Here is a 13,602-nt window from a genome sequence, read left to right as displayed (position 1 = left end):
AAATAAATGACCATCCAATGGCGCAATAACCTTGGGCTATATGGGGAATGTGACATCCCTTCCCAGACAACCCTCAATAATTTTGTGCGTATTGCCTAAAGATGTATGGGGCCTTCGATTGTTGTAGTGGAACACGATTCCTTTGCGATTTGCCAATTCTGACCTTTTCTCTTTGATTGCTTACTTCAGTTTCGTAAGTTATTTTCAGTAAACATCTCGGTTGATCGTCCGGTTGTTTGGAAGGAGTCAAAATAAACAGTGACTTTTATACCACCAAACTGATAGCATGATCTTTCCCTGACGCAATTTAGCTTTCCATGTGATTTGTGATCATTCATCATGCTTGAACCATGATCTTTTTCAATTAATATTAAGAGAACCCCAAAGACGAGAATGTTAGAGTATAGATCTTAGCCATTACAATAAAAAAATCGGGCCGGGGGGGGGAGAGAAATGAAATATTTAAGTCGAAATATATTGCAAATAATGATTAATAACAGCCCTTTTAGTAGTATTTATTTATATCATTAAAATAACAAATACGTGCTACATAAATTATTGCAACTGGACATAAATTATTGCACATGCAAGAGTTAAACAAAATATTCTTTTATGCAAATTCTAAACCATTGAATCATTAATGCTATTAAATAATTAATGTTAAAATTATATAAATAAAAAAAGAATCGGGATTGATTTAAAAAGACTATTAATTAAGCTAATTTGTTGAATTGTTTTAGTAAACTAACTATTTCTTTTCAGAAACTGCTATGGGCAAATATGTTGGAGCGCAGAAGAAAGATACTCCTTACGTCAAAGCCCTGAATGCGTAAGCGATATTTTACGTCATTTATTTTCAAATTTATTAGAGTAATTAACAATTAGCTTTAACAAAAGCAAATAAAATGGTTAACTGCCAATTATTATTATTTTAACCTAACAACCCAGCGAGGCAACAATTTGAGGCTCTTTGCATTGCCTTGTGTTAAACGCTTTTAGTAGTTTGAAGTGGTAACTACTGTCTGCACTCTGTCATACTGAGAAGAGCTGTACGAGTACTTTTTTTTTAAGTTTCAGAACTATAAAGTTTTTTTAGTAAATTTCATCAAGCTTTCATCGGTTCGGTGTGCATTCAATTCATTAACGAATCCCTTCTCACTTAATAGTACACGATTTGATATAACTAAACAGTAATATATATGTAGGATAAAAGATATAAAATACGAGTGCGTAAAATCAAAATTTTCCGTTATGTTAAATCTGTTATGTTAATTGTAAATGAGCATGCAGATAATAGAACAAATGTGAATAGATTTAACATAACGGAAATTAATTAGTTGATTAGTTGTAATTTTAATTAAGTTATCAACTGAAGCGGAAGATTTATATGATAGGTATATAGGTAGATGTAATACTTTAGAAACATATTGAAAGATGTAGGTATAAATGGATAGAAAATGCAGATCTAAATTCTTAAACAGAATTAAAAATGATAATTACGAAAATGTGAGTAAAATAAATAAACTTACATAAGTAGATAATTGTCGAAATTATACAGCTGGCTAGAGATAAATGGACAGAAAGTTGTACAAATTTACATCAGGTGATAGCGAAAGAGCAGAAATCAGGTCATAAACGAGGACGATGAAATCAAGTGAAGAAAAAGAATAAAAAATATATAAGAAGATAGTCCAAACATTATTTATGAAACATAATCTACTTTGAAGCTGTTATCTCTGAAATAAGGCGTTGTTTTTCTAGATTTGGGAAATCATAAGAGAATTTTTAAAATAAGAGTTGTTTATTCACTGCAGTTTGGGAGAACATTCACTGTCTCAAATGACATAAATCAAAGTCCCATGATTATTGCAGTTTTAAACTTTGGATTCATTTCTTGGACAGTATTCATTCGCATTTCTTCCTGAGCAAAAAGTTTTTTTTTTTTTTTTTTTTTTTTTGTTATATTACTACCGGACGAAGCGCTGCACTAAAATGCGAGAGTCTAGAAATAGAGTCTAGAAATTCACGGTAATATGTTTAAAATTTAAACATGAAATAAAGAAAGGAAACTTTGGAAAACAGTGCCGACTGTTATGGAAAGACGTTTTTTAGCTGTGCTGTCAAAAGCAGGAACAATTTTAGAATTTTCCGCAAAAGATATCTCATTTTAGTCTCTATTTATATTGCAAAAATTTGCTGCTAGCTTTGTTCTTAATCAGGTGAATAAATAATAAATAAAATATTGGTTTATAAGAATTCCCCCTCATTTCATTTCTCCTTCTCCGTTTTATTTGCTATGTAAATGAGCATGCAGGCATTCAATTAATTAATTAATATTAATTTGAAAGGAATATGATATATATATATATATATAAAGATAAATGGATAGATATAGAGTTAAAATAGTGAATATATTTTACTTTAATAATTTAGTAAGATTTTTGTCGTCAGTATGAAGTATAATAAAAAGTATGATAAAATGTTTCCTTCCTAGTATTGTAGTATTTTTTTTGACAGAGCATCTCACCTCTTTGGTACGCGATTTATGAAACCCTGGCTGTGGCCTGAGTTCATTTTCAAGAACACGGCAGAGGGAAGGAAATTTAAGGAGAGCACAGATATCATGGACGAATTCACAAGGAGTGTATGTGTAACATTTTTAATATTTTGTTAACATATATATTAGTAGTTGGCTTTGATTTTGTTTGGAAACTTAAAATAAGGCGGGGAAGTGCTCCTCTTTGGATGATTATACTGAATCTTCAGAATAAACCGGCATTTTTAACCTAGTATAAATTGATTCTATGACAGTTCATTAACTTGTCGAAGAATCAGATTTTTTTAACAAGGTTTAAATGGACAACCAGTTGATTCGTTGAGAAAAATTAAATCATATACATTATTCTTTTATCTTTCCAAAAAAATCCTAACAGTCCTTTTTTTTTTTTTTTTTTTTTCAGTTGTTATTTGCGATTATTTGAGATTTTAGAGAAGAAGATGTTTAGAGATTGAATATTCTTGACTTAATGACATTCAGAATATGCTTTATGAGGAATGCATGCGAATATTTACATGTGATTGAACAATTATTCATAAATTATTTTTAATATCTAAATCGAAATGATTCCTCTTTGTACTGAATTAAATGTCTATTTAAAATGATGGTATTTTAAATAAAATGATGATATTTTAAATAAAAAGATAACTTTTATACAAATCAACTGATAAAACTTAATACACATAAGAAATAAATATTCCAGATTATAAAAAATAATCAAAACATATTTTTTGTCAAATGTTTACACCTATGTAAATGTACAGATTATATGCACTACACACAGGAAGTCGAAAAGCAGACCAAATGTTTTAAAACTGAGACGCGGAAAAATTTAATTGCAAGCAATATAATTTAATTTACATTTCTAGTTCTGTATTATAAGACATATATTATTTATTTGTTTTTTATTCCAATATTATAAACATGCAAATGGAAATAATACACGTTTTAATGGATATTTTAAGTACTAAACTGAGGAAATGAAGTGACAGAGGAATGAATTAGCAATTAATTATTATTAGAAATGATTAGAAATGAACAAGCATTTAACATAAAATTGCGGTTTACATAGGTGATCATTTGAAATGAGTGTATTTAATAGTTTCGATATTTTGCTCGTCCATCCCAATTTAAATATTTTTAAAACTTCTAAACAAATTACCATAATTTACAAACGCCAACATTACTCAATTTAGCGGGTTTTTTTTTTTTTTTTTTTTTTTTTTCTTTTCAATTTACCAGAGTAGTTGGAAATAACTATTGTAGATGGCAGCACTGAAAACACATTCGAATTCAAATCGTTTCTAAAACAAAGAAAAAATATTTATAAAAATTTGGGAAGCCTAGTTCCAGATTAGGTATTTAGAATAGAGTCGGCTCCAGAATTGTCAAAACGAAATCCTAATCTTACAGTTCAGTTAAATAAATAATTGTAGATTTCAAATGTCTGTTTTATCTGGTAGCAGTCGTTAATTTGTTTCGCAGTTGACTATGAATTAGTAAACAGTTTTATTTAGCTTTATAATTTTATATTTTAGGATCAAAAGTATGGATTTAATTAAAAAATCTATTTATATCCTATGAGAACAAATGTATTAGCAATCAAGCATATTCATTTAAAAAATCGAAAATTCTGTTTCTTCCTTTCCGTAGCAAAGTTTAGTAACCAATTTAGGAAAAAATAGGGGGAATTAACTTTCACTTTAGAGCAGCATTTAAAGAAGGTAAACAGAGTAATCTGATCTGAAATTGTTAATAGAACTTAATTTATCCACAATCTCCCTCGTTCCGAAAGGAAATTCCTATTTCACATTTTTCTCGACATTTTCATCAAAATGGGCTTCATTCTTATTAAACTTAATAAATTCCATTTGAAAGGTATAATTAACATTGTAACAAAATCATATAAAAGCCGTTTTCCATTAATATATTCCAAATTAGAAGGGACATCCAAAATAGTTTTATCCCTTCTGCATTCTTTTATGTGATCTTCTATTTCGTTTAATAATTCTTTCTCAGCATTGCTAGATTTTTCTTTTCATTTATTTGAATGAAAATTTAATCGCCAGACATGCCTATTGGAAATAAATTCCATCAATACCGTAAACCAAATCCATTAACAAATAACTCATAAAACACAGATATAAACTTTATTTACGGATTACAGAAGAAAACATAAAAAAAAAATCTGAAATGTTTCCGATTTTAAATTACGTCCAAAGGGGCGTTTTTCGCACTTAAACCATAAAATTCAATTCAAGAGCAATATAGCAAAATAATTTTTAAATGATCGTATCTTTAGAATTTCCGATACAGTCTCGCGCGCTGGAGATAAAAATGTTTTTTTCTGTACAATATTGCCATTGCTCGCTCCGAAATCCTTCAGTTTGTTAATCAAAAATTCGCTGAAGTTTAACAAAATTTGAACTTGATAATAAAGCAAATTTCAAATTTGGATTTCCAGATGCCCATATTCTCAGGAAGATTACGTTATTCAAAATTTGATGGCTCTAAGTACCGTTGTTTTATCACATTGCGAGAAACGTACACATATTTATGCAGATTTGACCATGAAGCGCAATTATTCGTCGAATACCAGGTTCTCTGAAATATGTTGCAAATACTGAAATTAATATAATAAAAGGTATGGACTTCACCTCATTAGGTCCGAGTATTCGTCTGTGGAATGTATGGAATCAAGTGTGATTGATTTACAAGTGTTTCTGCCTTCAGTTTTTCAGTGCGAAATTACATATATTAGAAGTTTTAATACAAACGGACAGGGGATCCGACACAGTGACTCCTGTTATTTTAATATTAAATGATAATGCATTTAGTGAAGTTACCCAATTAAATCTGGATGTGGCAGATTGTGGCATGAGAAAACGGTACTTGGAGAAACGTTCTGCTTATGTATTCCCCAGTTTAAATATACAATCCTTAAACTGATCTCAACAAAAGTCTTATTCATACAATGGAATAATATAACCTAGCTATACTTGCAATCTAAGAGATTATTGCAACTTATTTTAAGGCATTAAAAACACCTTTCACTTGCCTTGAAATATAATTCTTGCAAGTGAAAAACACCTTTCACTTGCAAGAATTCTATTTCGCTATCAGATTAAAACGAAACATTGTCTTTGAATAAATAAAATTTCATAGTGTTTCACTTGTATGTCTAATTTTAATTTAAAATCTAAAACACTTTGAAGTAAAGCCTAAGGAAGAATTAAAATTTCTATCATATGTCACTCGTCTAATATAAGGAACACACAGCAAGTATAGGTGAACCAGATTCAAAAGGGAATTCAGTTCCAACAGTGAAACATAGATAAAAACCAGCGAATGCGATGCATAAATGGTTCAATACGAATCCCAGAATCTTTCAGTATTTTGATGAATACCACAGAATGGATAAGAAATATAAAGACAGTATAATCAAAAGCAGTCAGTCTAAAAATTTTCGGAAATCGAATTAAACCAAATCTATTTTGATATTGCTGTCAAACGCTCGAAGTGGAATATTTCAATAATCCCATGTTCATATCTGATCAGTGCATTTCTTTTACGAAGCTAGAACTCAAAATTTGTACTTGTATTTATTTTGTTATAATTTTTAATATCTACTTTCCATTTATTTTAAAATTTTCTCGTCTTTTTCAAGTCAAACAAAAATTTTATTTATCTTCTTAGTACTTACATCACATCAAACTTTGTTTTCCACATTTTGATCATAGTTTTATATGACAGACATTCCGCTTGATAGTTACCAGAGTTACAATACATAATCAACAGAATGCTTTGATTCGCCACAAAAGTAGTCTCTAAAAGAAATCTGGGAATTAAATTTTGGAATACTAACAGTGATACATTGGTTTTGGTTAGGTTAATAAAAATGTTCAACCTGAGTTTAGCTAGGATCTTAAACAAATCCCAATCATAATTCCCAGATGTAAAAAAAGCACGTTTGAAGAAACAAACTCATTGCTTGTTTTCACAACATTAAATTAACTTTAATAACTTAGCATAAGTTTAACTCCTTTATTCATTATCGTTAGGTATTGAAAAAAAAAAAATATTTGAAGGAATGAGATTGAGCATTCATTTGTTTTACTTAAGAAATAATTATTACTTATTCGTTTAAAATACAACGCTTAAAATAAATAATAATATACACTAAAACGTAGCTTAACTGCATTTCGTTTTATCTCGTTCATTAGAGGAAAGTTTGTATTTTAAAATGGTGACAAGATATTTCTATATATTGCATTCTAAAGCAATTAAGAAGAAAAGCGTGTCAATTTAAAATTTTTATTTGCGCAAAAAAGAACGTTAGTTTAATGTAGAACTTGAATAAAAGTCGAGAGTGATCAGATACGCTACCAAAACGTTGCGAAAAAAATATCTGCAAAAAGAAAAAAAAAAAAAAAAAAAACTTTTCCCCCACTTCTTCTCCTGAAAAAGGGAGACAGTTGCGAGATCGCCCTTGAAACCAATACAATTTTTTTTATTATGCCAAATTAAGGTTTCGTTTTTGCGTAGTTTTAAGTTGCATGCTAAACTCATAAACTTTGATATTAACATAATGCATGTTTATTTCTGTCTCAGCTACCGAAACTGTTTTCCTACATTATCCACAAATGCGTTATCCAAAACGGCTTCGACCTCATTATTTGGGACAAATGGTATTTTTTTGTATAAATTAATAATAAACTCCAGTGTATAAGTAAATAACATAAGAAGTTAGAAATAACATAATGCTATGTGCATAAGTTTATTCGAAAATATGTTATTAGACATTTTTACATTTTTATATTCATACGACATGAATTGATGCCTCCATATGTTAAATTATTTCTCAATGAACTATTTTGCTAACGCTTACACTTATGAAAATACATATTCATATGCGTTTTTGCACAGTATTTTGAATAATTCATTTAATTTTCTAAGGTCATAAGAGAAAGGAAAGGTTATGTCTTGAAAGAAATAAAAGGCGGCATGGACATAGAGGAAGCATTTAAAAAGGACGACTTTGGAATGAAACGTCGAAAGGCCTTTTTAGATCTTTTGCTTCATGAGCATCTTACTGATCCATGTTTTACAGAAGAAGATATAACAGAAGAAGTGAACACATTCATGTTTGCGGTAAGTTTTAACATTGTCTAATTATATTTATTCAATATTGCATAAATTAAAAAAAAGTATTTTCAGAACTTTTTTCTTTCAGGCATAATGAATGACAATAAATAATTTTATAAGAGCTCAACATCCAACACATATGTGCGACTAATGCATAATTGATTATTCTTAACTAAACGCTTACCAGAGAAATAATGCATGTAAGACAAAAACGAATATATTTACAAAATGTGTCATAAAATACTAGAAGTAGTTTTCAAATATTACTGGTACAAAAATTTTCGAAGTATAACACTGCATGAAATAATAAAAATCTTAATTTTTTAATTATATTGGCTGCTTTAGTGGTTTGTTTTTTATCAACGTACAATTTTTAGAAGCACTAAAAATCATCTCATTAATTTCCTACTTCTTGGTAATAATCGTTTGCAGTGGTAATCACCATACAATTTCTAGTTATAGTTCTTTCTAATATTAAATCGCCCTCACAATAATGAAATTTTTTGCTCTACTTTCTAGACTGAAAATTCTTTTAAAGGCATTTCAGCATTCGTACAAATTATTTCTTGGTATGCAAACTGCTAAACAACTTCGAACTGAATTGCATTATTACCATGTAAATAAACGCAGTCTAATACATGGTAGCATCCAAAATCAAATTTTGTTTCAAACATATGTGAACAATCAAAGCACATTTACCAAACAGGCTGTCTTAATCATTTCCCTGCATAATTTCTGTTGTCTTCCGCATCTGACGCTGAAACTCAAAGCCACGGAACACGTGTGCTAAAAAGTGCTAAAAGTGGCCAACTGCCAAGTACCATGCATTTTATATGAGTTTTCATTCTGTATATACCGTCCAGTCGCGAAAGCATAGGGTGTCCAAGAAACAAATGACAAAAACGAATAACTCTCATATTCTATGTTAGTGTTTATTGCACTGTGACTTATATAGCTGGAAAGCAATTCACCGGAAATACTGGTATGGAAGGGACTTGATCTTTTTATATTTGTGCGCTCGAATAAAGGAAATAATAGGATTAAGTCATATTAGTGGTACTTTCGAAAGTATGAAGTGAGTTAGAGTATCGCCTTAATATAGCCCATACTAAAATGGCATTTACATAGAGATGAGTTGAGTAAACCTATGTAAATCACAGTGCAATTGAATATACCGATTTCGGATACATGCGTCTTTCTTTTTCATCAGTTGTTTTCCACTGGACACCCTGTACATATTATCAAAAGTCGCTTTCGGCCATTGAATTATATTATGAAATCCTGTGAGGGTTTTTAAGCTGCCAGATGATTTTATTAAATGATATTTAAATGCTATTAATCTTAAATGGTCTTGTTGATTATGTTCCATTTCTTAAGTTTACGTGAATTTATCATACAAAATTTAGACTAAATGCTTAGTAAAAATTTTTAATTTGTAAAGCTTTTTTTTTTTTTTTTTTTTTTTTGAGCAGGGTCACGATACTACCGCTGTTGGAATGAGCTGGGCTCTATACTTAATTGGGCAGGACCCGGAAGTGCAGGAAAAAGTGCAAGAAGAACTAGAAGAAATATTTGGTGACGACTGGGACAGGCCGTTCACTGTCGATGATGTGAAAAATCTCAAGTATTTAGAGTGTGTCCTGAAAGTAAGCAGTTATTCACTTGCCTTAATTTGAAAATTTTTCAAATTGTTCACAAATCTGAAATATTTGGAAATGATATAACCAACATAAGCAGTATTATTTTATAACTGTATGTTTTTCTTACATACGTGTTTGTTTATGATCTAATGCTATTTTATTAATTTATTTTAGAAAGAAATAACAAATTTAAGAAGCGAGTAACTTCAAATTTTGGATTTTCTCAACAAATTATCATTTTCATTCTCCATGGTTTGGTTTAATTTACTGCGTTATCCGCTTCAGGCGAAGGATACCTTCGTAAAGGATTTTCTAAGGGAAAGTGGCTCGTATAGCCCTTACACATGGGTAAGACCACGAACACGCCCATACAGCCCCTATAGTTCTGTGATTCGAACCCCGAAACCGAACTACTACTGTTCAGCGACTTTATTAGTTGGCCTCTGATCAGCCTTTTGATATTCCATGACACATCTGATTTTAACATAATTCCTATATATAAACTTACCATTTAGTATCTTAAAGCTAAACTTTATCATTAAATTATTAGTTTGCAAAATCTTTGAACGACATCAAATTAATAGATTTATTAACATGATCATTTATAATTGGTATCTCTGCAGTTAAAAAAATCAATACCTTGCTAGTAACTGACAGTTTGAAAATTTATGGTTGTTCCATAAAAATATTAAATTAATTTTTATTAAATGCAATTTAAAACTAAACGAATTTTAAAACTACAGTGTTTCAAAAGCTCTTTCTGCAGGAAGTTTTAATTTGAAATTCAGCATTTTATTTATTTATGCAGTTTCCACTTTCTGTTTTGAAGCTTCCATAAGATTTTCTAAAACATAATAAATGTACTCTACATGTTGCCTCTACATATTGTCCGAGGTCGATTTTCCTGCATTGTTACAAGGTGACTATAGCAATGAAACAACTCACATACACTTTTATTATTCCCCAAAATATGCATGAGATTCACATGTCTAAGATAGTACTTGCATTAATTCATAATCTGTAAACAAATAAATAAATCTCTTTCCCTTTTTTATAGCTCTTGCTTTTACTAGAATATTGGTAAAATGTTTTCTTTATGAATTTTGAATTCACATTTTGGTTAACTGCTTTTTTGCTAGTTTAACTAAGATAAATCAATTCTAATTCTTGATTTAAAATGGAAGACTTGCGACACTAACAGTTTTAAACTTATTAATTATCTTAATTTCTATGACATTAACATTGAACTATTAAGAGAATTAAAAGTTCATGATCATATGTGAAAAAGTCTTTGTAAATATTTTAGTATTCAAAAGAAAGAGAAACTTATGAGACATAATCGGTTTTAACAATAGACAAAATTAAGTAATGTTTCTTTAAATGACCGAAAGGGTGAATACATTATTACTTAAAAACACTTAAAAGGCCTTTTATTATTATTATTTCGTCTAATTTCAGTATTATAGATTAACTCAAACAATGAGAATTTTGAAATATTAAGAGAATTACCAAAATGTCATACAGAGGCTAAACGTCTTTTAAAAAATGAAAGTAATTTTGAAAAGGAACGCTAGCAGATTTCTGTAAATCTTTGATTTACAGATAATATTATTATTTTCAAAACGCAATGAATTGGAACCTCATAGACAATGACATACCTTTAGAACAGAACATGCATGTCATGTAAAAAACCTTTTAATCTGTAATAATTTTTTCTTTTCTTTTTTTTTACTTATTACGTACTCCCCCCTTAGGCACTACAGGGAAAAGGATGAATGAAGTTTTTAGATTTATAATGAACACAATAGTGCTGCATTATATGTCTCGGATTGTAGAAGTATCAGTAACATTTTAAACATGTGTTAAGCTATGTTAAATTTAATTTTTGATGGTAATTTCTGTTTTCTATGCAGGACTAATTCTAGCATTTTCAGCGTCCTAGTCGCTCAGTGCATTATCACACCATATGAAGTAATCATATTAACAATTCAAAACAAAATTTACCTTTATTTTATTGTCACGTGTAAGAACAACTCAGCTGACTTCCAACAATCAGTGCTATAGGTTGCTGACTATGCCTGGAGCGGATTCTCTCTATATGAAAGAAATACGAATTTCTTTATATCTCACAAATATTAGTCGAAAGAAAACGTAGTCGCTTAGAACTGTAAAATAGACAAATAAATTATTATATATATTTGAATAATTCTGTTCTTATATTGAATTTATTTATGTTTTTTTTATGTACTGTTGATCTTAAATATCTTATTAAAAAGAGGAGACGAAACAAGAAAGACTATATGAATGCACATTTTATTAAATATTTAACTACTTTCGAGCAATTTTCTGGCATAAAGAAGCACTGCATTTTTTCAAGGATCCTATTAAAATATAAAATATATTTAAATCCATTTCAAGATGCCTTAAAATTATTTTTATAGTCTCTTGAGAAAACCTGTTACATCAATTTGCTAATACTTGACCAACTTTCCAAGTAATTATGTGAATAATATTCTGATCAATTATCTGATTATGAAAACTTCGTACGAATCTATCTCCGTCAGACTAACGATATTACAGGTATATTCTGGTAATACATTTAGTTAAAGTTTTAGACAAACGAAAGATATATTGAAAAAAATATAAAGAATTAAATTATCGTTGCTATAAACGCTTACAATGTTTTTATGATTTGTATTCCTTAGGAAAGCCAGCGACTTTACCCATCACTTCCTTATATTGGCCGAGAATCAAGTTGCGATGTAGTCGTTAGTAAGTAAAATATCATATCATCTTTATGTTTGTTTTCTCCGTGGCTTCTGAACTAATGCGTCAATATTGCATTTCTCATTTAAATTTTAGAAAAAAAAATATAATATCCTATTGCGTTGTTACTTTATAGTCATACATATTCCTAACATATTTCCATATTTAAAACTGCGATATCATATCAGACTAATTCTCATTAGTGCAGGGCGAATTAATTTTGTGAATTGCTTCAAAATCGGTACGCAGAATATTGCTTTGCTGAGTTACATATTATCGAAACGCACATTACACATTGAAAGATATAATAAAAATTTTAATGTGTATTTTAAGGATACATTATTATACCTATAAGGAATACGTATCATAAATTTAATCATTTTTAAATTACTATCTTAGGAATTTAATCATTTTAGGAAGTTTATTATTTCTAGATTTTTTGCGTCGTAATTGTCATTTTCAGTGTTACTTCTGCGCCAGCGTTTCTATCAAAAGCAAGCATTTACATATATGTACTATTAAACAAATAAAATAAAAACATGTTTTTTTTTTCAATTACTTATTTATCTATTTACTTTGGTTAAATAGGCACATAATATCTTTATTTACATTAGCATCCGTACTACAAAGCAACGACATTTATGTAAGTTTTAAAAATATATATTTTGCTGCTTTTTTATAATATAGTGTTTTATAAAATACTGAAATGAATGGTTAATTTTATTTTTTTAAATAATAGTAGAAAATATGTACATATCCTGTACGCTTAAGATAACATTTTATCTTTAATCTGTAATAGCCTCTAAAGCAGCGGTTCTCAGCCTTTTGACTAACGCGTACCATCTAAACAGAAAGGCCCACCAGCGGCCGAGCGGTAAAGACGCTGAACACTGGTAGTTCGGTCCGAGGTTCGAATCCCGCGAACGGGCTGGCTGCATGGGCGTTTTCGTGGTTTTCCCCATGTGTAACGTGTATACGAGCCAGTTTCCCTTAGAAAGTCCTCCACGAAAGGCATCCCTCCCCTTAGGCAGATAGCCCTAGTGTGCTTTGCCATAATTAAAATACACCATCTAAACAGAAATTGAAAACCTTTAGTACCACCACTACAAAGTACTACTACCACCACCATTCTGGAACAAACTCAAATCGTACAAATTTACGACTGTTAGAGAAAAACCTCAGTAAGGATGTTGGGGTTTTAATTTTTGAATTTAATAGCTAAAAATATTTTGCTTCTTTGCGTACCACCTACTTTTCTCTTGCGCACCACCGGTTGAGAACTCCTGCTCTAAAGTATATTTCTTAATTCAGTTATTTACACTTTCTATCTTAACAATGGTAACATGCTCGTGATCCATATTTTGAAATGCTTGAATTAAAGGTTCCTTGGGCTATTTGTGTTGCTGACGCATATGCTTTCATATACAGAAGGTAAAAATTAAAATCTTTTATACAGTAGAGCTCTGAGACCATCACTTTGTAGCCATAAAAGAG

The 13,602-nt window shown here is 29.8% G+C and overlaps 1 protein-coding gene and 1 long non-coding RNA gene across 7 annotated transcripts in view; one reads left to right on the top strand and one right to left on the bottom strand.

Annotated features, from left to right (window-relative positions):
- Positions 1-13,602, bottom strand: part of LOC118184290 (uncharacterized) — a 207,732-nt gene that overhangs the window by 100,597 nt on the left and 93,533 nt on the right. For all 5 annotated transcript variants that reach the window (XR_015041228.1, XR_004757394.2, XR_015041231.1 and 2 more), the window contains one exon: positions 11,347-11,436. This is a non-coding gene — a long non-coding RNA (uncharacterized LOC118184290). The remainder of the gene's footprint in view (positions 1-11,346; positions 11,437-13,602) is intronic.
- The window catches only part of LOC118184289 (cytochrome P450 4c3-like), a 162,302-nt gene that overhangs the window by 140,555 nt on the left and 8,145 nt on the right, over positions 1-13,602 (top strand). For both annotated transcript variants that reach the window (XM_035353940.2, XM_035353941.2), the window contains exons 5-9: positions 763-829; positions 2,518-2,644; positions 7,514-7,708; positions 9,175-9,348; positions 12,048-12,114. In XM_035353940.2, the coding sequence (XP_035209831.2) occupies positions 763-829; positions 2,518-2,644; positions 7,514-7,708; positions 9,175-9,348; positions 12,048-12,114 (630 nt within the window). The remainder of the gene's footprint in view (positions 1-762; positions 830-2,517; positions 2,645-7,513; positions 7,709-9,174; positions 9,349-12,047; positions 12,115-13,602) is intronic.

This window comes from Stegodyphus dumicola, chromosome 1, assembly GCF_044657685.1.
Source record: "Stegodyphus dumicola isolate Sdum_Otavi_A_Nest chromosome 1, ASM4465768v1".
NCBI classification, from domain to species: domain Eukaryota; kingdom Metazoa; phylum Arthropoda; class Arachnida; order Araneae; family Eresidae; genus Stegodyphus; species Stegodyphus dumicola.
This window is presented reverse-complemented; position numbering and strand designations above follow the sequence as displayed.